The sequence below is a fragment of the Rutilus rutilus genome, assembly GCF_951802725.1.
Source record: "Rutilus rutilus genome assembly, chromosome: 16".
Lineage (NCBI taxonomy): Eukaryota > Metazoa > Chordata > Actinopteri > Cypriniformes > Leuciscidae > Rutilus > Rutilus rutilus.
Genome location: NC_140224.1, coordinates 34,361,552 through 34,387,935, shown reverse-complemented (window position 1 = coordinate 34,387,935; position 26,384 = coordinate 34,361,552). Strand labels below are relative to the sequence as shown.

The following is a 26,384-nucleotide window of genomic DNA, read 5'->3' as shown; positions in this document are numbered from 1 at the left end:
CCGTACTTCCTGAAACTGTCATGAACCATTTAGAAAAACCAAACTGGATTTACCCTGTCCCGCAAAAACAGAGCCACCTGAATGTCGGATTGCAAGCCCTTCTGCCGGCGGAGTATGTAAATGTATGTGCCAATGTAAATTCGGGACTTCGAGAAATCTCTCTTCTTTGTTATTTGTTCATCGGAACGTCGTCTCTTTGGTCGTGTGTCGGCCATAACAAAATTCTCAAGAATATACATTTTTAACGTTAGTCGTTGTCGTTGTTTAGGACATCTCTCCTCTAGCTAACTTCCCTCTTCATGCTTCTCTCCTCCACCCCCCACACACACCCCTTCATGTGCACGCGCACTAACCCCCCAAACCCCAACCCCAAATCATTCTCGTCAGTTATTGGCTGGAACACTGTTTGTTATGTTTCGTGGTCCAGGCTGGGCCAGTTTGTTTTTCTTGCCGTTTGTGGAGCCTGGGCTGTCTACAGAGATCGCGTTTTTTTACAGTGTGTTCAGGGGACAGGCAGCTAGCGGATAGTGAGGAGATGTTTGCTGTATGTGACAAATAAAAAACGCATGACCGCTTAGAGCACCTTTAATGAGGAACACAAAAGACCCCCATTTGGTAGAATGGCCCTCATAAGCCCCATGCTCTTTGTTGGAGGAAACAGACCTAATCCAGAGGCATGAGATGTCCCGTCCCATCCCGTCTCGGGGTCAATGCACCAGCTGTCTTCAGGAGCGAAGTAACCTTCAGACGAGCTCCTGTGGGAAGGCAGGGTCGGTGCACACCATATACATGTCCTATAAACTTCATTTGCATGCTCTCACCTGTGCCGTCCATTCACTGCTGAGGGGAAAACCCTGTGATGCTAAGACATGCAGTATGATGGATTACTTGTGGCGTCTCTATTTCACCTGAACCACTGAACTGGAGGGTCTGGTTCTCATATCTCCAGGTATAGAGCCACATTCAGCCCTCAGTAGGGGTGATCGGGTCCAAACGAACAGAACAGACTTTACAATCCCAGACAACAGGGTCTCTGGTTTCACAAACGCCTTTGAGATATCCTATTACTCATGCAGCATGTCATTTTGATCAGTGTGTAAAACCCTTTTGTATCTTAAGAACCACAATAATTCTCTGAGAAAAGGCGATTTATGGGTTTACGCGGTTCGCTCTGGTTCTAGGTCAGTGTTCCACTGTAGTCATCAACATCCCGCTATGATTCATCACGGCTCTTCATCCCAGGCCAGAAGAAGTTTCTCTAGAGCAATATTCATCCATCCATCCAGCCGAAATGTATTCAATTTCCTGTTATTTAGGATTGTGCTTTTACAATCCTGTCAAATTTATTATCATCAAACTCAAAGCCCAGAATACTGAGAAAAGCCTCTTGCAAAAACACATCAATATTCCTCATGGCGTTAAGAAAAGATTCTAAATTTAGTTGGCCTAGAAAAAAATAAAAAAAATAAATGCTTTAAGATTTGTGCTAAAGGTTTGGCAGGAATATTTGAAGGTATAAATGTTATGTTGAAGCAGAAAGCTGAATTGTCAGCACTGGCATCTAAATGGGGACTCTTTGGCCGTTCGTGCAGGACACAAGAAAATGAATATTAATATAATATTAAAATATATAATACGAATATAATATTGTATCATCACAGATGGATGTCTTTGGCCATTACATCTTGTCTTGCGCCATGAACAAGGGTTATTATAGTTAATTTGACATAAAATAAACTCTAACTGAAATGAAATACTCATAATTTTCTTAAAAACTGTCAATGTATCTCAATGATCCTAAAATAATACTGCCAAGTGAAGAATTAATAAAACAGGGTCTCCCGAAATGAGGTTCATGAGGAAACTGCAGGTGGTTCATGAGTTTATGAATAGCTAATAATTTAATAAAAAAAACCAAGTGAAAATAAAAACAATCAAAATAACACGTTAAAAAAAGATTAAATATTTAATTTGTTTATCTCCATGCCATGTCAGAGACTATTAACAGTCATCAGAGAACCGTGGAAATGCAAATGTGTTGTAAAATTATTGAAATATTAAATGAAACGATCAGAGGGACTTGAAGTAAATATTTTTAGGTCAAAGGGGTTCGCTGGCAAAAGAAGTTTGGGAATCTCAGGCATAAAACATGAAAAACGGTCAGTAAAGTCAGCATATTTATAGCCATTTCCCTGAATAACATCTCCAGAAGGACATTTAAATGCAAATATGACAAATGTTTCTGTACTCGCGTAAATTATGGCCTAAAATGCATCATCAGATTCATAACGAAAGTTACATTATTTGTCTCCAGCACACGTTTTGATCTCCAAAAACCCAGTAGTTCATTCACCAAACACAATAAAAGACATAATATAAGGTCTTTCGAATCAAGTTTTACTGCAAGACTTTTGAGGGTTTATAACTCGTAGGCTATTGCACAGTCATGTCCCGTCTAGGCAGGCACGTGTGGGACAGTCTTGGCTCGTTCTGAGAGAGGACAAAAGCCTCTTTCACCCCGCGCGAGCGAACTGCTCCATTAGAGATGCATTCCTATTCAGATGGGGTCAAATTCCTTTTGCTCCCGGCTAATGGCTCGGAGACACACGGACAGAGAGAGGCTCCTGATGTCATAAAGAGCCCGCAGAACGTACGACTGCAAGGCTGAGAGCAAGATCACAGTCCCTCGTGTCTAAGATGTCTTCAAATGTCCCGTTCTTTGGATTTTAGGGCTGTAATGTGCTCTTTTGTGTGTCTTGACGGAGTCAACAGTCTGTATACATGGCAACTGCAGCATCTCTCAGAAGATGTCCTGTGTTAGTTATCAGTCATGTGATGCTGTTTGGAGACTCTGAGCATCAGATCATAGAATAGTAATAAAACTATTAAGCAGCACAACTGTTTTCAACATTGATAATAATCATAAATGTTTCTTGAGCAGCAAATCATCATATTAGAATGATTTCTGAAGGATCATGTGACACTGAAGACTGGAGTAATGATGCTGAGCATCACAGGAATAAATTACAGTTTAATTATTTTAAAACTGTAAAATATTTCACAATATTGCTGTTTTTACTGTATTTTTTGATCAAACAAATGCAGTCTTAGTGAGCAGAAGAGACTTCTTATCCCACACGTTTGACCCGTAGTGTACAGAGGGAATAGATGTAATCCAGAGGCACTTTTATTCTGAAAGGAGCTATTCCATAACATTTATAACCGTTGTCATGTCATATTTTTCAAGGGCCGGCATGAGAACTGAGGAGTGAGAAGAAACTCGAGTCCAAGACGGTGTCAGTGATTTCCTCCTCTCTGCAAAATCTGCTCCAGAAGTTTCTGTAAAAAAGAAAATGAAAAAAATTATTTAGTCAATTTTGTTCCAAATGTCCATAATTTGTGGTCAGCATGGGTTGGACATGCCAAATGTTTTTGTTGAAACACATCATAATTAATACTGGATGTCTGGGTGATAGGGTGATTTAATGAAATGCTGTTTTAAACAATCATTGCAGTTTTCTCTTGTGAGTGCTGAAAGGTTCTCTCTATGTGGACTTTTCTCTTCTGTGAAACATTTACAGAATGTGTTAATCATATTCCTTTACACGTTACCATATTTTACTTTACGATTTTTTTAAGTTCTTATACATGGCACTTTTTCATATGTATATTATTTGTTTGTGATGGGAATAAGAAGTGAATTAGTGGATGAATTTTAACATTTTTACATATTCTGACGGGAGCTTTGTTAGGGATTGCAACCACCTGGTTTTCTGGAACTTTATCATTTTATTTTACACATGCAATATCAGAAAACACACACAGTTACTATTATTCCAGATGAAGTTTGATCAAGGCATCGATATAGACGTACGTTGAAGAATCGCCCATATAAAAGATGGAGAAACAGAGAGGGAACATGGGAAAAGCATCCAGCCTCATGACAGACACACACATATTGGCTGGCAATGATGTTATTGTCTATATTTGTGTGTGTGTGTGTGTGTGTGTGTGTTATCATGTGCTGTGCTATCATTGGCAGTAACTGGGTGTTTGTTCCTGAGAACAGTAGCTCCACACACACACAAACACACACACACACACACACACACACACACACACAGACACACACACACACACACACACACACACACACACACACACACACACACACACACACACACACACACAGCACAATGAAGCTCTTACAGCACTGCCAACCAGAGAACATTCAAAACACAAACACACACACACACACACACACACAGAATATTTTTATATTATTCGTCTCTCACATGCACACCATTACCACCATCATCATCATAATCAATAACTAAATGTTATTTTCTCATTCCTCATAATGCCAGAACATGAAATATAAAAATAAAGCTGAGGAGGAGCATTTTTAGAACAGCATACGATCATAACTAATATCATGATGAAACTGTTGAAAGAGTTGCCACATGACATTTCTGTGTGTAAGTGAATATGCTTTTTGCCTAATACACTGACTCTGGCCTATAGCGACATCTGGTGGAAGAAAAGCAGGACACTTACCCTGACTGAGGTCATTGTAGGACTGAATAGTGCTACTACTTCATAGCAAATCATACAAAATATTTATACTTAATTATTTATATATATATACAATCAAATTACTATATATATTATATATTATTTTACTATATGAAGATATAAATGTGTCAATGTGTTAAAATCACGTATATAAGTTCTTAAAATTGCAATTTTCTTTAATATGTAGGCTATATATTTATATAATTTTTTTGTGATGGAAATGAGAAGTGAATTAGTAGATTAATTTTAAGATGTTAAGAGCTTTATTAGGGACTGCAACCAAACTTAATTCACTCACCAGTGTTTAAAATAAAGTGTATGCATACATTTCATACCAATTTATCTGGTGTTACCAAAAGTACCCGCAGCATTTGACATTTACAGATTTTTGCAGGTGTTTTTATCTGTATCAGATATTTACCATGTCATTCTTCTAGAATAGTGCAGTTTTTGTTTAATAATGTGGTCTATCAGTACGAGTTTGAATAACTTTTGTGTCAATTGTTATTTTTACAATGATTTTTTTGTGGTACTGAATGATTACCATGTATTTATATGGTACTTCAGGATACTTCAAAGAATAACATAGTATTACTACAGTTTCATTTCCAAAAACATGGTATTTTTTTATGAAGATTGACCAGAATCCAGTTTTCCTGAGAATCTTCTATGCTAACTCTAAAGCCTGAAGTTTTAAATGAACCCCAGGAGGCGTTCAGGCTGTATGACTCTGTATGACTCTCTCAGTGTAAATACACACATCGGACACAGGTCGATCTCCCATTAGTGCTCACAACACTGGATTCTGACCATACAGGTCTCCCTTCTTGCCTTCAGAATACTCAGAGACTTCCAAAATAGTGTCACAGATTAACACAAAATGTCATGGCATTGTGTGTGGAGAACTGGGAGCAAACATGACCAATCAACATATGCACCAAATATATTCTGATTGACTGTGTGCACCTGGTCTGGACACGTTATAAGGATTTACTCAAATCAAATAGCAGTAGTAATACTGATGCTTCACTAACCAAACACTGCAAATAATGACATAAAAACAAAAGCTTTTTGAGTCAGAGTGATGTGCAAATGTGAAGACAGGCCTAGAAATGTGTGTTTTCTGACACTGTTGAATATGGCTCTCTGTCAGGGACTGTAAGAGTAAGAGGTGTTTAGGAACATAATGCATCGGGAAAAATCAATCCCGATAGTTAAGGGGTGGAAAGGGTTTAGAGAAGTCGTCCTTCTCCGGTCCGATCGAATTAGTGGAATTTTGTTAAGATAACCGAATAGCTTGTGACGGCTTATTGGAAAAGCTTCACGTTCAGGATTAATGCTGAGAATTAATCTCATTTGTTGAACCAGTTAACGCCGACTCAAAAATGCAATCCCACACACTGAGAGAGCACACACACACACACACACACACACACCTGCGTGGTAATGATTACCGATGGACCTCGGAGCTGATCTGAGATCTGTCTTCACTTCTGCTCTCAGATCAGTCCTATATGTCCGCGTACCTTTTTAAAGAGCTCTGCCCGCAGCCTGTTGGTCCGAGATGCCTGTTTTCTTTTCTCCTCGTCTTTTTTTCTCTTTTCTTCCTCTCTCCTCTTCCTCACTTCAGGGAGCTGGTTATAATTCCTGTCAATCAAAGCCCAGGGTTAGCATGCTTGACATACTAGCTGCTGTTTATAAATGAGCACTGATGCACAGAGAAAATAGAAAGGAAAAGGCAGTTTTTGAGAAAGAAAGTGGCAATTGTACATGCACTGCAATAAGTTTGTTCTGGGTGGTTGCAAGAATGTTGTCGGGTTGTTCAGGGTGGTTGCTAGAGTGTTGTTGGGGAATTCCAGGTGGTTGCTAGGATGTTTTTGTTTGTTCTGGGTGGTTTCTAGGGCGTTGCTAGGGTATGTTAGGTGGTTGATAGGATGTTTTGAGGGTATTCTTGGTGTTTTAAGGGTATTTTGTGGGGTTCCCAGAATGTTGTTGGGTGTTCTGGTGGTTGCTAGGGTGTTGCTAGGCTATATCAGGTGGTTGCTATGGTTGTTTTGACGTATTCTTGGAGTTTATAGGTATTTTGGGTGGTTGCCAGTTTGTTGTAGGGCCAGGGGTGTTCTGGGTGGTTTCAAGGGTGTTGCTAGGGTATGTTAGGTGGTTGCAAGGCTTTTTTGGGGTATTTTGCAAGGTTTCCACAATGTTGTTGAGTTGTTCTGGGTTGTTTCTAGGATATTTTCGGTCAACATTCTAGAATGTTGTAGGGCCAGGGGTGTCCTGGGTGGTTGCTAGGGTGTTGTTGGGGTATTTTAGGTGTTTACTAGGGTATTCTGGGTTTATTTTACGGGTTGCCAGAATGTTTTGGGGTTTTCTGGGTGGTTGCTAGGGTGTTGTTGGGGTATTATGGGAGGTTGCCACTGGTATTTTCTCACTGGCAAAAAATAAATCCTTTAGATAGCCTATTTTTGTTGTTGTTGTTGTTTAAAAAGAAACAAGAATGAAATATTTAACTAAAACAAATAAAGAAAAAACAATATCTAATTTTTTTTCTGAGATCAGAATATATCAGAGTCCGAATTAAGAATTAAACAGTGAATATTTACAACATTATCTGACAAAACCGCCTGTGTTATTCAGTCACACACCTTAAATCAAACAAATGGCCACTCATTCGTGCAGAACCCATCCAGCCGTGCATCAAAGAGGTTTAATTTGGAAGCACAGTGAGACCAGATCTAATCGGATGAGGGTTTTATTCAGCGGCAGCAAAATAAACAAGCTGTGAAAAGCACAATCAGAGCGGCAAAACCCTGCAGCCACACACACACACAACACCTTCAATACAGATAGAACTGATACAGGTGTTTGTGTCTGTGTGAGAGAAATAAAGCAGGAAAGGTGTTTTTCAAAACAGGAACTGGCATGTTCTTTTACCTCCTGGACCGCAGCTGTAGACCCGTTCCCATGATGCTTCGGTCTTTGGATTTCAAAAGGCTTTCTGCAGAACAAACACACACACTATAAATGAGGTTTCTGAATAGGTACACTCTAATTCAAAGATAAAATCATACTGAAGAAACAGTTGAGTCCATGATTAAATATTGCTCAGCCATCAACTTCAGATTGTTTTGGACACCAGAATTCAGAAAATAAATGGGCAGACCCTTACATTATTACTCAACTCTCAATTTTAAAAATAGCATTTTTTTATCACAAGAAGGAAGTCTTCTGCTTATAATATTTGCAGTAAAGTGAAATACAGGGATAATCAGACCCAAACTGTGCACGCCGGACTCTGCAAAAAGCAAAAAAGCTTTTTATTTATTTTTTATATTTGAATATGCACAGTTGTCAGTGTTAACAGCCATTCAGAGTCTGTCTGGGTCTTGCAAAAAACATCAAGAGGCCAGTGATTTTATCACAATTAAGGGTGTTATTTGAAAAAAAGAGGGACATATAAAACAACCTAATGTATTTTGCTGGCTATTACACACGTGCACGCACACACACACACACTGGTTTGGTCTGGTTTGCTATATTTGTGGGGACTCTCCATAGACGTAATGGTTTTTATACTGTACAAACTGTATATTCTCTCCTCTTACACTTTCTGCATTTTTACATTTTCAAAAAAACTCATTCTGTATGATTTATAAGCTTGTTTTCTCCACAGTGACATGAGTCCCCCCTTGAGTATGTGTGCATTCAGGTTGAAGTCCCCACCGGGATATAAACACACACACACACACACACACACACACACACACACGCACGCACGCACGCACACACGCGCACACGCGCACACACACGCACACACGCGCGCGCACACACACACACACACACACACACTCTTGTACATCTATCTTTATGAGGACATTCATTGACACAATGCAATCTCTAGCCGCTTACCCTAACCTTACCCATCACAACTAAGTGCCTAACCCGAACCCTTACCCTAAACCGACCCTTAACCTAATTATAACCTTATCCCAAAACCAAGTCTTGACCCTCAAACAGGCCTTTAAAGGGGCCTCAGAAAGTGAGGACCGGCCAAACTCAAACTGGTTCTCACAAAGATCATACTGTAGTTTCAATGTCTGTCCAGATGGGGGCGATATTTCCTGTCTTTTAACACTGGCTGTATGACAGTAACGGATATCGTTTCTCCAGTGTTCTGAAAATTCCCTGCTCTCATTTCAGAAGCCGATTTGATAAACAGAGTCTGTCTGAATATTGAGGACATGAAAGTGTTGTTCATTTCGACTGGGTTTGAACATGTATGAATGGCATGCTAGTTTTCCAGCCTCCGGCTCGCTGATAGCATGTTCTGCACACCTGGCGCGGGGCTCTCGGGGGAGATCTGGGCTCTCTGCCTCTCCTGCGACCTCCACTCCAGGGCTCGAACTCTGGCCTGTGAGCGCTGGATGAAATCAGGCCGCCTCATCGCTAAAGCCTCCTGCACACACAGAGACAACTCATTAAAGGGGCGAAATAGCAGTTCAATTCAAACTTGGGATTTATAATTTGACTTGGAAATCAAGATGTTCAAAACTACATCAGTAAAATCACAAATGTGATCTCTTTAACATCTCAATTGTTTCTCCTAGACAGCAATGAGCTACAGGAGAGCAAATAGAGACCTGTTTTGGAAGATGATCATTAGCTGGTTGACCAGCTACCATATTCAAAATGATCAAGCCGTATGACAAGCTGGTATCTGCCTGGCTTCTAGATGGTCCAACGTGACCAGCTAATGTTTTTGCACAAGCTCATTAAAATGGTAAATGGGACTGCATTTATATAGCGCTTTCAACAGACCCATGGCCTCCAAAGCGCTTTACATATTGCCTCACATTCACCCATTCATTCACTCATTCATACACCGACAGCGGTGTCAGCCATGCAAGATGCCATCCAGCTCGTCGGGAGCAGCTGGGGTTAGGTGTCTTGCTCATGGACACTTGGTTAGGTGGAACCGGGGATTGAACCACCAACCTTTCCAGTTTGTAGACAACCTACATGAACCACTGAGCCACTGCCGCCCTAATTAAGCTAAGTTCAGACCATATATAAATCAGCTATATATCCTGTACATGTTAATATTTCAAATACTGTTTTTCACCCTGAAATCCTACATTTTAGAGGGAAAATTTGCCTGAAATTTCCTAAACGGCCAAAGTATATTATTATTATAAAATGTAGATTAATATAGAGTATAAACGAATAGCTGTCTATTGCATGTTCTCATTAAGAATATTTTAGGGCAGAAGTACCTTCAAACAACAGAAGAGTAACTCACGCTAAGTGACAATGCAGTTTCAGGAGGCACATTTAGGGACTCAATCGGAACGAACTCCACACATGGACTTGCAGGAGGCGTTTTGTTCTTCCCATCAGCACTGGCAGCCTCTTCTTTGAGCTCTCTGTGTTCATTATTCCCTCTATCCTCTGTTAAAGACACTGATTAAGAGGAACACACACATATTTAGTTATGAAACACGAGCTCTGTTGCAAAAAAAACCTAGTAAGCTCCCTACATAACGGTCATGAAACCTCATAAGTGGTCAATAATGCTTAACATTCAGGCAGAATTCTTGCAACAGCTCACAAGAGGAATCCAGGAAAAACTCCAATAGTGCGTTGAGATGAGCCGCACTGATACTAACATGTCCAGAATGTAAAGACATTGATTTTCTCGGTGTTGTCTATGTCTATATAAGATCCCTTCATCTTGCTAAATGTCAGTGCCAAGTAAAGTTTGTGTTTGAGGAAGCCAAAGGTCAGGAGAGACAGGCGCACCTGCTGTTGCTGTAGTTGGTCTCTGCTCATCCTTCTGTCTCTGCTGGGCCTGCAGCTTTATGTTGGCGATAACCGCAGCAGCGTTCAGGGCCAAGACAGAGTCTGCGCTGAGATGAGGCGAGTTATCTAAGAACAAAGAGAGTGTGCATCATCATCCAGTCGGTCTGAAACACTCTCCTCGTGTGTACGGGAATGCAAACGCTTCTGGCTAGGCAAGCCGGACTTTGTTGATGCATTCAGAAACGTAAGTGATGCAAGTATGCTATACTATGGCAGAACGCTATATACTTCTGCTAGGCCAAAACTACTGTTAAAAGCACTGACGTATTTACAATGTTAAACTAGAGACGGTGCATTTGTAATGCATTCATGTCTGCATTAGCATACTTGTGTAGAATATGATCTGAACACTAGAGCAAGGATTTTTTTAACATTTTAATGCCAGTGACCCCTGCCTATAACAAGCCATAATCAGAGCCGGACAGTAACGGAGTACATTTACTTGAGTACAGTACTTAAGTACAATTCTGAGGGATCTGTACTTTACTCGAGTATCATTTTTGGGGAGTACTCATGACTTTACTCAAGTACATTTGAGAGGCAAATATTGTACTCTTTACTCCACTACATTTCTATCCATAACCGTGAGTACCCGTTACTTCTTCTAAAAAATAAAAATAAAAAAAAAGGAAAAAAGAAAACTTCTCGGAAACGCTCTCAAATGTGATTGGATTGTGCAGGCGCCACTGATTTGGGACAGCCCATCAGCAATCACCATCAGCTTTCCGCCAAAGTCAACTCCATGGTCAGATTTAGATAAGAGACGAAACCATGGACGAAACAATGGATGAAGACGCAGCAGGTCCATCCCAGGAGCGATATTTTTTTTCCCCAGGATGGTAGGGGAAGACTCATGAATATTCATTAGGGAAGTCATTCCTGATTGGTCTTAACCCCAGTGACGGGTAGGTTTATGGGCGGGGTTATGGAGGTCATAAGACCCCCAGTGACGGGTAGGTTTAGGGGTGGGGTTAGGGGTATGACCAATCAGGGATGACTTCCCTAATGAATATTCATGAGTCTTCCCCTACCATCCTGGGGAAAAAAAGTATCGCATCCCGGGAATGTGCCAAGCCGTGGCCCAACCTCGCCAGACTATTTCAATTTTCTGAACAAGTTAATGATAGTTTTCGCTTCAAGTGTTTGCTGTGTTTACCAATGTAAGCACTGTGGCAGTAGTAATGCAATATTTAGAAAATGTACTCTTGATACTCAAGTACTTTTAAAAACAAGTACTTTAGTACTTTTACTTAAGTAGACATCTGACTGTAGTACTTTTACTTGTACTTGAGTAAAATTTAGCAAGGGGTATCTGTACTTTTACTCAAGTAATGTAGCTGTGTACTCTATCCGCCTCTGGCCATAATAAGCTATATATGAGAGAGAGAGAGAGAGAGAGAGAGAGAGAGAGAGAGAGAGAGAGAGAGAGAGAGAGAGAGAGAGAGAGAGAGAGAGAGAGAGAGAGAGAGATTTGGTCTCTTTTTGGTCTTTAGAGTTCTCTAAATGTTTTTTTTTCACCCTGAAATCCTACATTTTCTAGAGAAAATATTACCCGCAAATGTCCTAAAAGGTAAAAATCTAATCACATATAAAGTAAATAATGGCTTTTTAATCATTAAGAATTCTAAACATTTTCTTTGAGAGGTTTGAAGTCTGAAGTAATCATAAATGACATCATTTGAAACAATAGCATGTCCTCAGATAGTTAAATGTGTGTGTACTTCAGCGGCTGTCGGATTTTTCTCCATGTGTAGCTGCTCTAAATTCCCACAGAAGCTCAAAAACCGGTATTGAAAGCAGGGTAGAAATAGATTATGCATGCAAAGGGATGCGTGGGAAAATGAAAAGATGAGAAAATGCATGACAGAAAGAGAGAGACAGGAGAGAAATCTCCCGATTCAGGGCAGTCCGCCGCGTAAATGTGTATCTGCTGTGAAAAGCCTCAATTAAAAACCTCTGCTCTCTCACACGATAATACTCATCTATTATACATCAAAGAAGCCTTAGCCTACAGTGTGTTCTTGTGCATGTACTGCTGAATATCCACAGAGGTCCTGCTAGTACCTGCCACTTTTAGGAGCGTGAGAGGTTTCATTTCCGAAATAGGTTCCTCACGCTTCTCAAACGCTCGATCCCACTCAAATCCCTCCTTCCTTAAGCTCCTGTTCTCGCAGCCGGAGGTCGAGCGCCTTCTTGCTTCACTGCTGCTGGAACTAACAAGGTCAATATTTGTCTTCTGGGGAACAGGAGAGCTCTTGTTGTGAAATGCTGGATCTGTAACTGCATTTGCGCCATGTTCTGTGTGGTTAAACAAGCTTGCGTCGCAGCTGAGAGGCCTTCGAAGTGGCGTGTGCTTCTTGGTGTTGGTCTCCTCTTCTGTGCTGCTATCATTTGGGTTGCTGAGGTAAAGAGACAGGCTGGATCTGTGCTGAGACCTCCATTGGTTTCTGCCTGGCTCTAAAGACACAGTCAGCGCTCGGTTTAATGGCGAGGGATTGACTTTAGATTCATTGGTTTTGAGTCCTTCGGTGTAGCTGTGCCTGTAATGTGCTGTATTGGGCTTTCCTCGATTGAAATGCTCTCTCTGTTCTGTCATTTTCACAATAGTTGCCTTTCTCCTCAGTACCACGCCGTGGTCAATCTCCTCATGATTACAGCCAGGGGTCAGAGCGGGGTTCTGGCTGCTAGTGCTTTTCATCCGCTGTTCGGTGACTTTGACCACTAAGGCTTTTCTTCGTTCAACGGCAAGGTTATTAGTCGCCATCGAGCTCAGATGCCCGGAATTCGGAAGACTGGAAGTGTGTGTGACCTTCCTGGAAGTGATGGTGATGGATGATATTGAGGAGCTCAATGACTCTGGTGCACTTCCACGTCTGCATGTGGGATCTTTTAATGCCGGGTGGTCGGGATGTGGGGGAGACTGGCCCGTTTCCACCTTGCTGGTCAAACTGGCTTTAGGATTCCAGGCCTGCAGTCCATTTCGTCCTCCCTCGGAGCTCACGGATCCCGAAGCCTGGAAACAAAAACAAAATCCCTTGAATTGGGCTTTGTGTGGATGAAAGAGGTTCTTTCTGCCTCCTGCATGCACAATAATGCTTACGGAATCCACATTGTAACAACTCGCCTCGTTCCGAACCCGTGCGTTCCACCGTTTCCATAGCAACCGCATCAGTGTTGGAGAACTCGGGGACAATTCGGTTAAGTTCAACTAAGTTGGAATTCGAGGCATTTCTATATTATATCATGAAATTTAATATTTTGAACACCAATGCCTCAATTTCAGCAAGACTGAACAGGTAAGACCAAAATAGAGACGCTTGAGCATTTGAACATAAAAAAACAGCTCATTCAGTACCATGGTGTGTATATACACACGTTGGGTTTTCATGTTTTGAGGGGACATTCCATAGACATAGTGATTTTTATACTGTACAAACTGTACATTTTATCCCATCACGTTAACCCTAAAACTACCCATCACAGAAAACCTTCTGCATTTTTAGATTTTCAAAAAATATCACTTGGTATGATTTACAAGCTTGTTTCCTCATGGAGACCAAACAATTTCCCCACAAGCACAAGGATTTCGGATATTGCCAACTTTGTGGGGACATTTTGTCCCCCATAACGAAGGGTTTACCAGGAACACACACACACACACACACAGTACAATGATGGCACTTAGAGGTAGATATACACTGCAGGGTATGATTTATATCGATACAAATATATAAACCCAAACAGAGGAAGCATTAGCATTTTTGTTAATACTGAAACAGGATAAAGTTTATTTGACAATTATACTTTCTTTGGCCATACAACATCCCAGTGGCATAGAAAAAAAAGTAAAAGTTTAATTAAAAAGACAGAAGAAAATGAGATGCAGAAAAGCCACCTGAAGCAAACATCCCATAAACAGTGCAATAAACAGACAAAGAAAGAGATTTATTCTGAGAATACATTTATCAAATATAAACAGCTTAATTCAGAGCAACTGCTCATTGCGTTGAGGTTGATTTGTGTGTAGGTCTGAAATTAAACATTTAACTGATTACACAATGCTTTTAAAGAGCGTTTACTAGTGTTTCTAAATGAAAGACTGCTGAGGAACAGAGACACAGCACAGACAAACTTAATCAAAGATTTGCAATATTTGTTTAGGGCTTAATGAACATCTATATTACCATTTTAGATGCGCACAACTTACAATTGGGTCATTCTGTGTCAACTCAACCAGAGGTCCCCGGCTACTTTTTTGATTTGAAAGAAATGTCTGGTGAAAGAAATACATAAATGAAGAAGAAAGCCAAAATCTGAAATGTCATGGATGCATATTTACTGAGTAATTCACTATTTTGTAGAGTCAAAATGACATATGACACTTTGGAAAACCAATATTTATGGCTCTCAGACAGGTTCTATGCAATTGTTCTATGTTTTATGCAATTGTGATGATAGAAAAAAAACGAGATACATTTCTAGTTTCAACATTATTTGATATTCAGACATTCCTCTTTAAAAGAAAAAAGTATCAACTGTATGCAAGGTGACCCACATTTGTTTTTTTGGCCAAATGTGTTCAATTGACCAATTTACTCATGGAGCCGTATTAAGATCTCCATATCTCTGGGATTGAACCATAGATGCCTTTAAAATGAAGATATTCAAAGAATTGTTTGTCAAAAAACAAAATATAAAAGAATATTAAGATATATTTAATACTTCTTGAGTTACAGGCATGCAAACTTGGGGCAAAAAACAACCCATTTTTGAACTGTAACGGTTGGCATATAATGAAACAAAGATTGCTAAAGTCAACAGATTTATATACTAACTAATATACCTACCAATCTCTGTGTAAAAATGCAATAATGATGCTGACATCTTTTTAAAGTCATTTTTACCCTGCTGTAATTTGGCTCCAAATCTCAGGTGAAAATTGTCCTTTTGACCCCCCATTTACAAAATAGTGGATTACTCAGTCAATATACATCCATGACATTTAATCTTTTGGCTTTCATCACTACTTAACTTTGTCTTTCTTCAGGAAAAAATATGAACAAAATCAAAAATTTGAGCAGGGGAAGTTTACGCTAATTGGTTGATTTGACACAAAATGACCCAAATACACTCATGTTCATAAAAGATGCTCTCATACAAAAACAACATGGGTCTAGACCGAATCTACATACTTTATTTTATGGACTAAATTTGTGGAAAAATCTACAGTGGAATAGATTTAAACATGGTAAAATGCTTTGTTAAATAAGATTTTACACTTTTTATTGGTAGCCGTAAACATTCTAAAATTTGCTAAAATATATGTCAAATAAATTATATATATACAAGGGAGTGACAGTTCTCCCAAAAAAGAAAGTTCTGTCACGTTGTTCTAAACCAGGGGTAGGCAAGTATATATACTGTATATACATACATGTAAGGTAGTTGGAAATTAGAGTCTTAACTAGTAGATATCTAGAGCAATGGTGGGTGGAGTTAGTGGAAATAGCCTTTGCAAACAGGGTTGGCTATTTGCACTTAGTGTAAATAGACACTGGCATTACTCAATTACTGGCAATAACATGTGCTTTTGAATCACAGGTCTCTATCAGGAGCAGCAAGGCTTTATGAACCATATAATCATACACATCTACATTAGCAGTGTCCTTTGGTTAAATACTGTATTTATAATAAGGACAACAAACAAACATCTCTGTTACTTTAGCCTTCATGCTCTGTTTAGGGTCTCATTTTTAGAGCATGCCAAATATTTAACAATGAAACATCAGGCTCATACTGTATGACATTTTCTTACAGTAAAGGGGTTATTATTTTAATTTGGTCTTTGAGGTTCACTTATAATATAAAGCAAAACAAAACAAATATATATGCATAAAAACAATGATTTCCAACACTCTGTCTGTTTTTAAGGGGCGGCTATCACTGTTATGATTGGCTAACGTCATTGCATAGGAAACGGTATCAACACCCACTCGCTATTGCAGTGTTTTGAAAAAATTACAAAGCATTATGAAATCATTTACTTATGGTTTGTGATGCCGCTGCTGTCAGATCCAACACAGTCGCTGCTTCATCTTTCAACCAAAGATTCTTTGTGAACTCTCCATTACACTGTGCATCGTTTACTAAATAAAATGCTCCGGACAAACATATAATCCTCCGACGTGATCCGGGACGCCATTATAATAAACCCTCCACTTGTTTCCGACACTGGGATCCTTCTGAAGTCTGCACAGAGACTCAAACTAGCCGTTTAAACTGGAAAGCGTCTTTCACTCTTCCATTTGTCCTGTTGTCGACAGACTCAAGCGCGTGGAGAAACTGAACGCACATCTCTATACTGTATCCAGTGTAGACAGCATCAGTGATTATAATGGGTTTTATTTGCTTTTGACACAGTACTCACAGCCAGTGTAGGTAAAAGTCAGCCGTTATTAAGTGACTGAATGCCAGTGTGTGAGAGATGATGTTGTGTGAGAGTGTGTGAGAGATGATCATATGAGGCAATCATTTGCAGATGTATTTGCCCGTGTGGCATCACATATCCCACAATTTTTGGAGCTTGATTAAATAAATGCTTTGTATATAAGGAACAGGACATTTTATGCTATTAAACTTGCAGGATGTTTTAAAGCTACAAAATACCTCTTATGTGTCAAAAGATCAAGGCCAATTTGATTTCTCATGTCATCATGACCCCTTTAATCCTATAAGATCTGATTTTAAGCAATATTTCAAAATGCAAACACGTTCCAAATGTCAAACAATGTTATATTATTTCAGTTTGGTGTCTCAGAGACCCTAGATGTCAATCATGAATACATGCAATGGATTTTAACATGTGAAAATCTGACTTCAGTAATACACTGTTTAATTTGATTTATTTTATTTCATTCTACAATGTGTATTTGCTGGTGTCAAACTCACCCCAAACAGAAACAACATTAATGCACTGTGTAATAATCACTTTTCCGAAAGGCGCATTCATAAATTAAAATACATGATAAGGTTAAAACTTTAATAATATCTGCCTATTGGGTTTTGATTATTTCAGAGGACGATATTAAAAGTATTTGAAGGGATAATATAATACTTTTCAACAGAACACAAGGGTTAAACACTGGTGCATGGTTAAAGCAAACTAATGTTTATATAGTATTACTAACCTGATGGAGGATGGAGGATGTTTTTTCAGGTGTCCTCCAGTATCTAAAGCCCGCAGGTTCAGGTCTCACAGGTTCCCGTTCTGAATAAAACAAGAAAAGTCCACTTTGGGGTGATTTTTCTGTGTCTCTCATTGAGAAAAGAAACCAAATAAAAAATAGGTCAAAAAAGAAAACTAGAGAGAGCTGATCTCCAATGCCTTTTTGTCTACAATGTAAATACGACGGCATTTCCTGCCACTCCTGTCATAATAAGGCCGATCTTCCTGCTGTGTGTGTTTACAATGTCAACAGAGGTCTGCTTAGACCGACTTAACCTGCATCACTTACAGGTGTCAGCGAGACAGAGAGCAGGAGAGAGATTTTAATCTGACAGAAGAGACACAGACAGCCACTGTGCCACCCGGTCGTGATGGATTGTTCTCTGTCAGCGTTGCCATGGCATTGTCTGACAGCTAAGGCGTCAAGCTAACTATTTCTTGCTGTCGTTTTTTAGGCAAGTAAACGCACTTCACACTGGCAGCTAACACCTGACAGGTAGCTATTTTCCCAGCATGCCCCCGGTATGCAGTTCAGCACGCCACACACTCTTGTCAGATCATGCTCAGGTGTTGTGTGTCAGGTTCTGCGCTGCTTTCGAGTCATGTCAGAATAACGTATTTACGTTCTTAATTACCTGTGGGAAACTGTGGGAAGCTTTGGCTTTCCGAGTTGAGGGCGTGTTAATGAAATAATCGTGGTTGAAACAAATCGGTATTGATCAAAATTAATGGTGAGGTGTGTCAGTACTACAACGTCACCAAATGCAATTGCAAAAACAACCGAAGAACGGCCTTTACACACACACACACACACACACACGCACACACACACACACACACATTCTTGTACATCTATCTTTATGAGGACATTCATTGACACAATGCAATCTCTAGCCGCTTACCCTAACCTTATACCCATCACAACTAAGTGCCTAACCCAAACCCTTACCCTAAACCGACCCTTAACCTAATTATAACCTTATCCCTAAAACCAAGTCTTGACCCTCAAACACACACACCTTGACCCCTGACCCTTTACTCTCTTTGTCCTCACTCCAATGGTCTAAAACTCAAACTGGTCCTCACAAAGATAGTTGTATACAAGTACACAAACACACACACACACACACACACATACACACACAGACACACACACACACGTCCTTTCAGAGTCACCCACCATCTGGAGCTGGTGAGAAAGAAAAAGAGAGAAATTCCCAAACATTTTTGATGTAAACACTCATGGAAGAGTAAGTGCTCCTCATTCCTCCTGCTTCCCCTTGACTTGGTCCTGCTCTCACCACTGTAATTACACTGACGCTGTGGCAGCATCATTATACGCTCGTCACCTGCTGACAGACTGAGAGAAAGATCCCAGCAGCAGCAGGAGAACTGGGACGGCAACGGCATTGAGGAAACCGCCGGAAGAGACTGAAAATCTAATACTCTTCTATCCCAGACTCCAACCAATCTGCTTCTGAACCCAGACAATCCATCTCTGACTCCAAACAATTTGTCCCTGGCTCTAAACAATCAACAAAAACCCTTCCTTGGCTTCCAAATATGTTGCTTTGGCTCCAAAAATAAGGCCAAAGATATAAGGTAAAAGAATTCCATTTAGACCAACTACAAAGAGATTAGTATATAAACCCAATAAATAAATGAACTCAGAAACAGAAGATTATGTCTCACTTTCTCTGTGTTCATCTGTGCGCTACATGGTATTCGCAAAACATACAAATAAAGGTTTTCTTCTTAATTTCTAGCTTAAGAATATGTTGTATCCCTAAAAATGCTACTTAAAGTTCTTATTTTTTTCCTTACAACTGTCCTTAAGACAAAAAAAAGGGATATTTCACCACTGGAAAGATGAATGTGTATTTAAATTGGGTCATTTATGTAGTAGAAATGTGAAATTATTTGAGAAGTTGGTGCCTTCTAGACTGAGAAAAGCCAGAAAATGTGTTTTTGGCTCATGTGGATGAAAGACAACAACTCCCAGAATGCACTTGCTTCGCTGCCCTACGAGGCCACTCCCAAGCCATGCTTGACTACAGAGGGCAGTATCTGAAGAAATGATACACCTAGGCTACTAGCTGACTCGAAACTGAAAAGACGGTGTTTTATTGTGAGATCCTCCTACTGGCTGTAGTCTCTCGCCTCTGGATAAAAAAAGCCTCTGATGATGAAGCTAAATGACGATTTTTGCGTCATCTGAGTTTTTTTTTCCAGACACACAATACAGAAAACTCTCGTCTCAGGGGGACATGAGGGAGGGAAGCACGGTCATTCGAAAATACTACTGGGTTTCTACTGATACAAAGCTTAATGCTAATCGGTGAAGTATCCCTTTAAGAAGAATCTACATTCTTGTAAAGAATGTTCTTAAAACATTTTTTTGAATCTGGCCCCAGAACTTTGGCCGCTCAAATGCCATCTGTGGTTGAAACATTAAAATTGCATGTCACAGACCTTCTTTTCTATACATGATGTAATCATACACTAATGAATGAGATAGCCCTGAAACTCCCCGCCAAATTTGATTGATCCAAATGCATTATTTTAAAGGGACAATATGTAGCTTTTTAGGTATTTTATTATCTAAAATCAATATTTTTATTAATAAATATGCCCTCAATGGTGTACAAATACCTATGCCAATGATCAGACTAATCCTCGTAAACGAAGAATTTATTATCTTTATATACATGGGACGGGTAGGTCCACAGAGGCTTCCATGTCGTTCCGCCATCTTGAAAAACTATAATAGCAGAGAGGGACAAAAAGTACTAGGCCAACGCGTTTCCACAACGCGTTTTCGTTCAGAACCAGCGTCACGTGACTGAAGCCAGCAGAAGCGGAGGAGCAGAGCAGTTGAGAGGCGCTTTTCACTGACGCGGCAAGTTTAAAAGGATGCACTGCACGGTTATTTATACACCGTTCATTCATACATACATATGAGTCACAGGATAAGGAGTCCTCGTCATCGAAAAAGTCCAAAATAGACCGTAAAAGGAAACGTGACCGGAGATTACAAAAACAAGGGTTAATGTCGGGATAGCTAATGCAGGAGAAAGCTTTCAAAACAAGAGATGCTGAAGTTGCCTGCTTTCTTCTCGACAGGTAAGTCAATGTTACGGTCTTAATTACAAGCTTTTTTTTCATTGCTTGGTTGTGAACTTTATTATATAGACAGTAGAACATTTATAGTTATATCTATTTATCTATTCTATTCATAGTAAGTTAAACAGGCTCTTTGATGAATAGCAGCTATTGATTAAAGTAACGTTAGAGAAGGCACGGATGATGATGATATCTAACAATGCACGTACTTCAAAAATATAACGAATAAAGGTGGCATTACTACTAACTACCATAGTTAATGTTTTTCACAGTCAGTAATTCATACTGTAACATTCTTTTTTTCGTTGATTCAAGTTTCAGTTTGTTTTAAATAACAAACCTGTTCACCCGAAGGAAAACTCGAAGTGCTATTATAAGACATATACTGTCATAGCTTTTTGGTACATAACGGCTACCGTAGATGCAACGCGCATTTAAAAAAAAGTGAGGCGCTGGAGAGCATTATTCGTTTGAATGCAAAATACAGTTTCACCACTAGATGGGAGAAATTCCTACTTAGTGTCCCTTTAAATGTACTGCTCCACTGATTATTTTTATGTACCCATTTAATAATGACATTTTGATCATTTTTACCCCAAAAATCTTACAATTGCAGTGCAATATTAAAACCATTAATAATATGCTCAGCTGATGAAGCAATTCACTGAATTCAATGAAGATGCTATTTCACACCAGCACTGTGTAACGATCAAATCTTCAAACATATATCACTGGTGCCCTCTGCCAAACTGTACATTCAGAACTTTTATATGACGTCTTAGTCAATACGCACCATTTGGTCTTGGCCTGTTAAGTTTGTCAGGAGTGCTGAGCAACACGGGAGTGATGGGGGACTTCAGTTTCTGCTGAAAGAACACACACAGACTTTAGTTGTAGAACAGACAGATATGATCAGTCTATAAAGGATTGCATTAGATTACAAAAGCTTTGACTGTGTTTGTGAAGCATTAGTGGAACATTTAGATGAACTACAGCTGTGGTTACTCTGAAAGTTAGTGATGGGAGAAATTAAGCATTTCGAAACTTTGAATCAATTGATACAAACGCTTCGCGAAACGATTTACTTTTTCAAAGCGCTCGCAACGCCTGTTGGTCAGAACAGTATAAATGCAGCTCAAACATGCATAAAAACACCTTTTACCAATTGCAAATGAAATCTATTAAATGCTATTAACAACTTATCTAATACCATGTGTTATTTTATTAAATTGCAGGGCTTGTTTTTATGGAAAGCTTGGTTAAGCTTTCCATAAAAGAGACTATTAACTACAACTTCCCTTTTATGATACAAATGTGTCATTAAAATTTCTAGAAAAATCGATCCGAGATCAGGTATAAACCATATAGACACTGGTGAATTGGTTCACAGATATCATCGCACTATTGAAATTCCAAAGGGTTTGACGTACTTGACTTAACTTTACTTATATCATGTGACTTTGGAAGTTTGATACACGCTCCAAATCACTGGTTCAAAGCAAATGAAGGTTTTGAAGCTTGATGAACTCTGCTAGTACCCCTGTGTGACTTTGACAATGCAATGACACTCAGACATTTTGAGTGTTACTTAGGTGTCCAAACTCTACTTAAGTTTGAGCACAAAATGACTAAAGTGAAAATATGCATGGTTCACAAAAGCTTTAGGATTCATTTCCATCCTCCGGGCCCTGCGGCACTGTTGTGATCCTGTTGTTGGCTCTGCTGTGGTTGAATCTATTCGTTCCTAAATCTGTTCCGAATGGATCTAAGCACCTGCTGACAGAGCGGTTTTATCTCGACTTCACGCAGCTCCCAGACAGCCACTGAAGTTCATGTACTTGACAGTCATCCAGATATTTTTCTCTCTTTCCCTCCTTTCAGTTTTCTATTTCACTCTCTCTCTCTGGCATCAGTTGGCACTAAGGTAAATCAGGTCTGAGAGCTTGGCTGTTCATTTCCGGGATTTGTTCCCAGTAGAGGTGAGAGTGATTGTTGTGCAGTGTGGTGGCAGATAGTCTGCAGGACTCTGAAGGCTTTTATCTCCAGTGCGGATGACTCAATCACTCTGAACTTATGTGCAAAAAAAGGTTTAATACTGTATAGAACCATAGTGAGGCACTAAACGGCAACATGTGACATATACCCCTTTTCCACCAAGCCAGTGCTGGTGCCGGTTCGGACCCGGTGCCTACTTGCGAACCAGTTCTTTGTGTTTCGACAGCCAAAGAACCGGTTCTCGGCCAGGAAAATTGGTTCCAAAGCGGCACCAACTCTTTGCTGGACTAGAACCGTTCTTTTACCATGTCATGCTTACGTCGGGGGCTGGGGGCGGGGTTGTTGTCGAACTTCTTCTCGAACGTAACCTCCGTCTATAGTAATCCAGACGAGCAGCACAAATGTGTTCTAAACGTCTTCTTCTGACCCCAATATAGGATTGCAAAGCCAGGAGAAACATTTGAAGAAAGACGATGTAGTCCGCCATTGTAATTGTTATGCTTGAAGTTGGCGAAAGCTAAGACGTATGGCAACGTACACAGTGACGTAACGACGTCGTTCGCTGGGCTCTCTAGTCAGTGGAAAAACAAACAGGTTCTTAGAAGGTTCTGAACCAACTTTGAACCAGCACCAGTTCCGAACCAGTTCTTTTTTGGTGGAAAAGGGGTATTAGTAGAGCTCTACTATGAAACTCCCATAGATCAGGTTTTATTACATCTTTAATCTTATTTCCATATAAAAACTGCAACTGCAACTTCTAAATTGTTAGAATAAGGCTGAACCTAAGTGATTTAGTGAATATCTGAACAATTTTCCTCTCCAAAGAGCAGATAAGCCATTATCAGGGGACACTTTAAAACCATTCCAAAAGCAATTTATAAATGAAATTCAAATTCCCTGTGTCAGAATTGAATATTAGCATACTGCTTACTGCATACTGGAGAGTATATACTGTTTTTTTTTTGTATGCAATGCAATATATCGCTGGACTGTTACATTTTTCGGCCATCATTTACCAGAGTGATGTTGATGGTTGCTGGGTGGTTTTTCACATATTGATTGCAGTACAGTTATAGAATTCTGGGTGGTTATATATAGGGCAAATATTGCGAATCAGATTGGTTAGAAAGGAAACAACACATCTTTCCCCAACAAGAAACATGATTTGAGGAATCATTCAACTTATTAACCCTCACAGTGATGCTTGCCTTAGCAAACACCATTAATGATAAATATTTTAAACAGTAGTACATTATTCTTACTTGACCTCAAATTCTGCATGTGGCATCCAGTCATCGTCTTGGTTATAGTATTAAAAAATTATGTTGAATAGCTAATTAGATTTTATGCAAAAATGTCTGACAATTAAATAAATATAAGGCCAAAAAAAAAATATATATATATATAAAGACATCAAATAAATAATTAAAAAAAAAATGCTTCAAATGACTAAGAAAAACAATTCTTATGGTATAAATAAATACAAACAAGATAAATAATATATCAGTCACAATCACAAAATGTTGCATTCTCAAAACTGTGTACAGAATACATACTGCATAAATATTATATAGAATGGTAGTACGCTATTCTGAACTTCCGCTGTGACATTATTCGTTTCTTACCTGGCACCTGCTGTTGTCTTGGCTGTTGTTAGATATGTCCATCAGTGTCACGTGTCTTTGTATGGGCAGCCAGCCGAAGTGAACCGGAGCGAGGGCACAGAACTGAGCTTTCTCTGCACCGGGAGCAGGTTTAATGTGAACCGTCTTGCTCCATGCTTGAGACTCCAGGCTCTCACAAACAGAGGTCGGATTCCTCCTGCAGAAAGAGGAAAGGTCAGGACAGAGTGAGTTACTTCCCGTCATCTCATTTGGGAGAACCGGTGTTGAACAGGTCCTGTCCGCAAACTGAGGCATTTTCTTCTGAAGAGGACGTGATTGGAGTCTCTCTAGTGTCTGAAGCCATTTGTCCATCCTGCCACCTTCTATGCAGCTCTGTGGACGAGCTCTGCGAGGGGGCTCGTTCACCTGCGTCGCAGGGCCCTCATAATGACCTCGCTCTCCAGGCCTCCTCCATGATGAGGACCTGCGAAGGAGACTCATGCTGTTTTTGCCAGCTGCGCAGTTGGGCTGAAGTGTCTGCCACCAGCCTTAAGGCTTCACGTCCTCCATAAAAAAGACAAAGAAAATGCATCTTAAGAACAAAACAGCAAGTGTACCTTCATCACAAACTTCAGTGAGATCCTAACCTAATCCTCTTCTCATAAAGTCATTAACATTCAAGCATGTTTACTGCACTACATTCTTGTTTTCCAGTAAAAATACATCAAAATCAAAACATCCTGATACATATGATACATTCACCAGAAAAGCAGAATAGAAAAGAGCTGTCAGATTTTCTAATGCTTTTGGCAAATGTTTTTTACAGATTATTATTAATTTTTTTAGCTCATACTGCTGTGTTCTCTCAAAAAGTCAATACAATTCTACACAGGAACACATTCAAATAACTGACATGAGAGCTTGCATGGTTAACAGAACTGTTTACCTGCGTCACACGGCTCTGATGAGGACGACACGATCTGACTTCACGAGGCAACAGCGGAGAGACGATTCCTCTCGCAGTGTGAAGAGGGGCCGCTGGTGCCGTCTCCTCTCAGCCATGACTATAAATGTGTGTGCTAGTCTGAACGAACAAAAGACTTACAGAACAACTTCTATTTTTCACTGGGAGAGGGATGTGTCTGTGTCTGTGTGTGTGTGTGTGTGGTGTGTGTTTGCTCGCAGCCAGTAAATACCCCCTTCTTCAACCTAGACATGTTGCCTTGGAGTTTTGTTTTGTTTTTAACATTCGCCTTGTAGTGAACTGTGCAGAAAGGATTCTGAAGTTTAACACAGATAACCCAAAGTGAAAAAGAAACATCCGCATAAACCCTACTAAGTGTTCTGCTTGCATTTTCTTCTCTTTCAGTTTAGTAAAAGAAAAGAAACTAGATTTGAGCATTCTCAGAGAGTGGGGCTTGCGAGTGCAAAACTTTCAGCTGAAACGCTAGGGCATTGTGGGTGGTTTTAACGAGCTATCGAGTGGGTGGTTGATAGGTAGTTGCTTACTTAGTCGTCAAAAGATCCCACTTTCAAGTATTTCTGGTATAATATTCTGGTCTCTAGATATGGCTCGGTTCCCTCCTTCATTATAAATTTACTGGATATTTTTTTTTGCATTATCCGCCAGGAATTTAAAAAACTCTGATTGCTTAGAAAAGTAACAGCAAAACTTTGTTTAACAAGCTTCACAACTTAAACATCCATTTATGTCTTTAGAACAAACTGAGTGGAAGCTGTTTATTTATACTTAAAGGGATGGTTTGGAGTAAAATCAACCTAGGGTCCTTTGCACCATGACATCGAGCCAAACACCCCCCCAGAAGCCTTTTTTCCCTTGGTTGAACATTTTTAAAGTTAGAGCTTATTTAGAGATATCAGCCGAATGGCTTAGTGCGGGCGCTATTGGCTCCAAGGTTGTGTCTCGTAAATTACCCCGCTAATAATGCCCAGAATGGTACCAAACTTCTACAGCAGTACAAATAGGTTCTGTACTCATAAAA

The 26,384-nt window shown here is 39.8% G+C and overlaps 1 protein-coding gene across 3 annotated transcripts; it reads right to left on the bottom strand.

Moving 5' to 3' along the window:
- Window positions 1-1,987: 1,987 nt before the first annotated feature.
- Window positions 1,988-26,180, bottom strand: cUnh10orf90 (chromosome Un C10orf90 homolog). Of its 3 annotated transcripts, none has more exons than XM_084434228.1 (11): window positions 25,328-26,180; window positions 24,403-24,945; window positions 21,576-21,648; window positions 17,622-17,701; window positions 12,499-13,447; window positions 10,375-10,500; window positions 9,875-10,035; window positions 8,911-9,031; window positions 7,510-7,573; window positions 6,102-6,222; window positions 1,988-3,339 (listed from the first exon to the last, which is right to left on the bottom strand). In XM_084434228.1, the coding sequence occupies exons 2-11, from the start codon at window positions 24,880-24,882 to the stop codon at window positions 3,298-3,300; spliced, it is 2,217 nt and encodes a 738-aa protein (XP_084290354.1). In that variant the 5' UTR covers window positions 24,883-24,945; window positions 25,328-26,180; the 3' UTR covers window positions 1,988-3,297. The 3 variants fall into 3 exon arrangements, with proteins under 3 accessions (XP_084290354.1, XP_084290356.1, XP_084290355.1); XM_084434230.1 differs by having other exon boundaries at window positions 21,576-21,645; XM_084434229.1 differs by lacking the exon at window positions 25,328-26,180 and having other exon boundaries at window positions 24,403-25,238.
- Window positions 26,181-26,384: the final 204 nt, after the last annotated feature.

Excerpts from the sequence above, each read along its gene's own strand:
- cUnh10orf90 (XM_084434228.1), bottom strand. The coding sequence starts at position 24,882 with ATGAGTCTCCTTCGCAGGTCCTCATCATGGAGGAGGCCTGGAGAGCGA. Across the intron at positions 13,448-17,621 it reads CATCCTCCATCCTCCATCAG|GCTTCGGGATCCGTGAGCTC; the intron begins GTTAGTAATACT and ends TTTTGTTTCCAG. Across the intron at positions 10,501-12,498 it reads CACGCTCCTAAAAGTGGCAG|ATAACTCGCCTCATCTCAGC; the intron begins GTACTAGCAGGA and ends CTTTGTTCTTAG.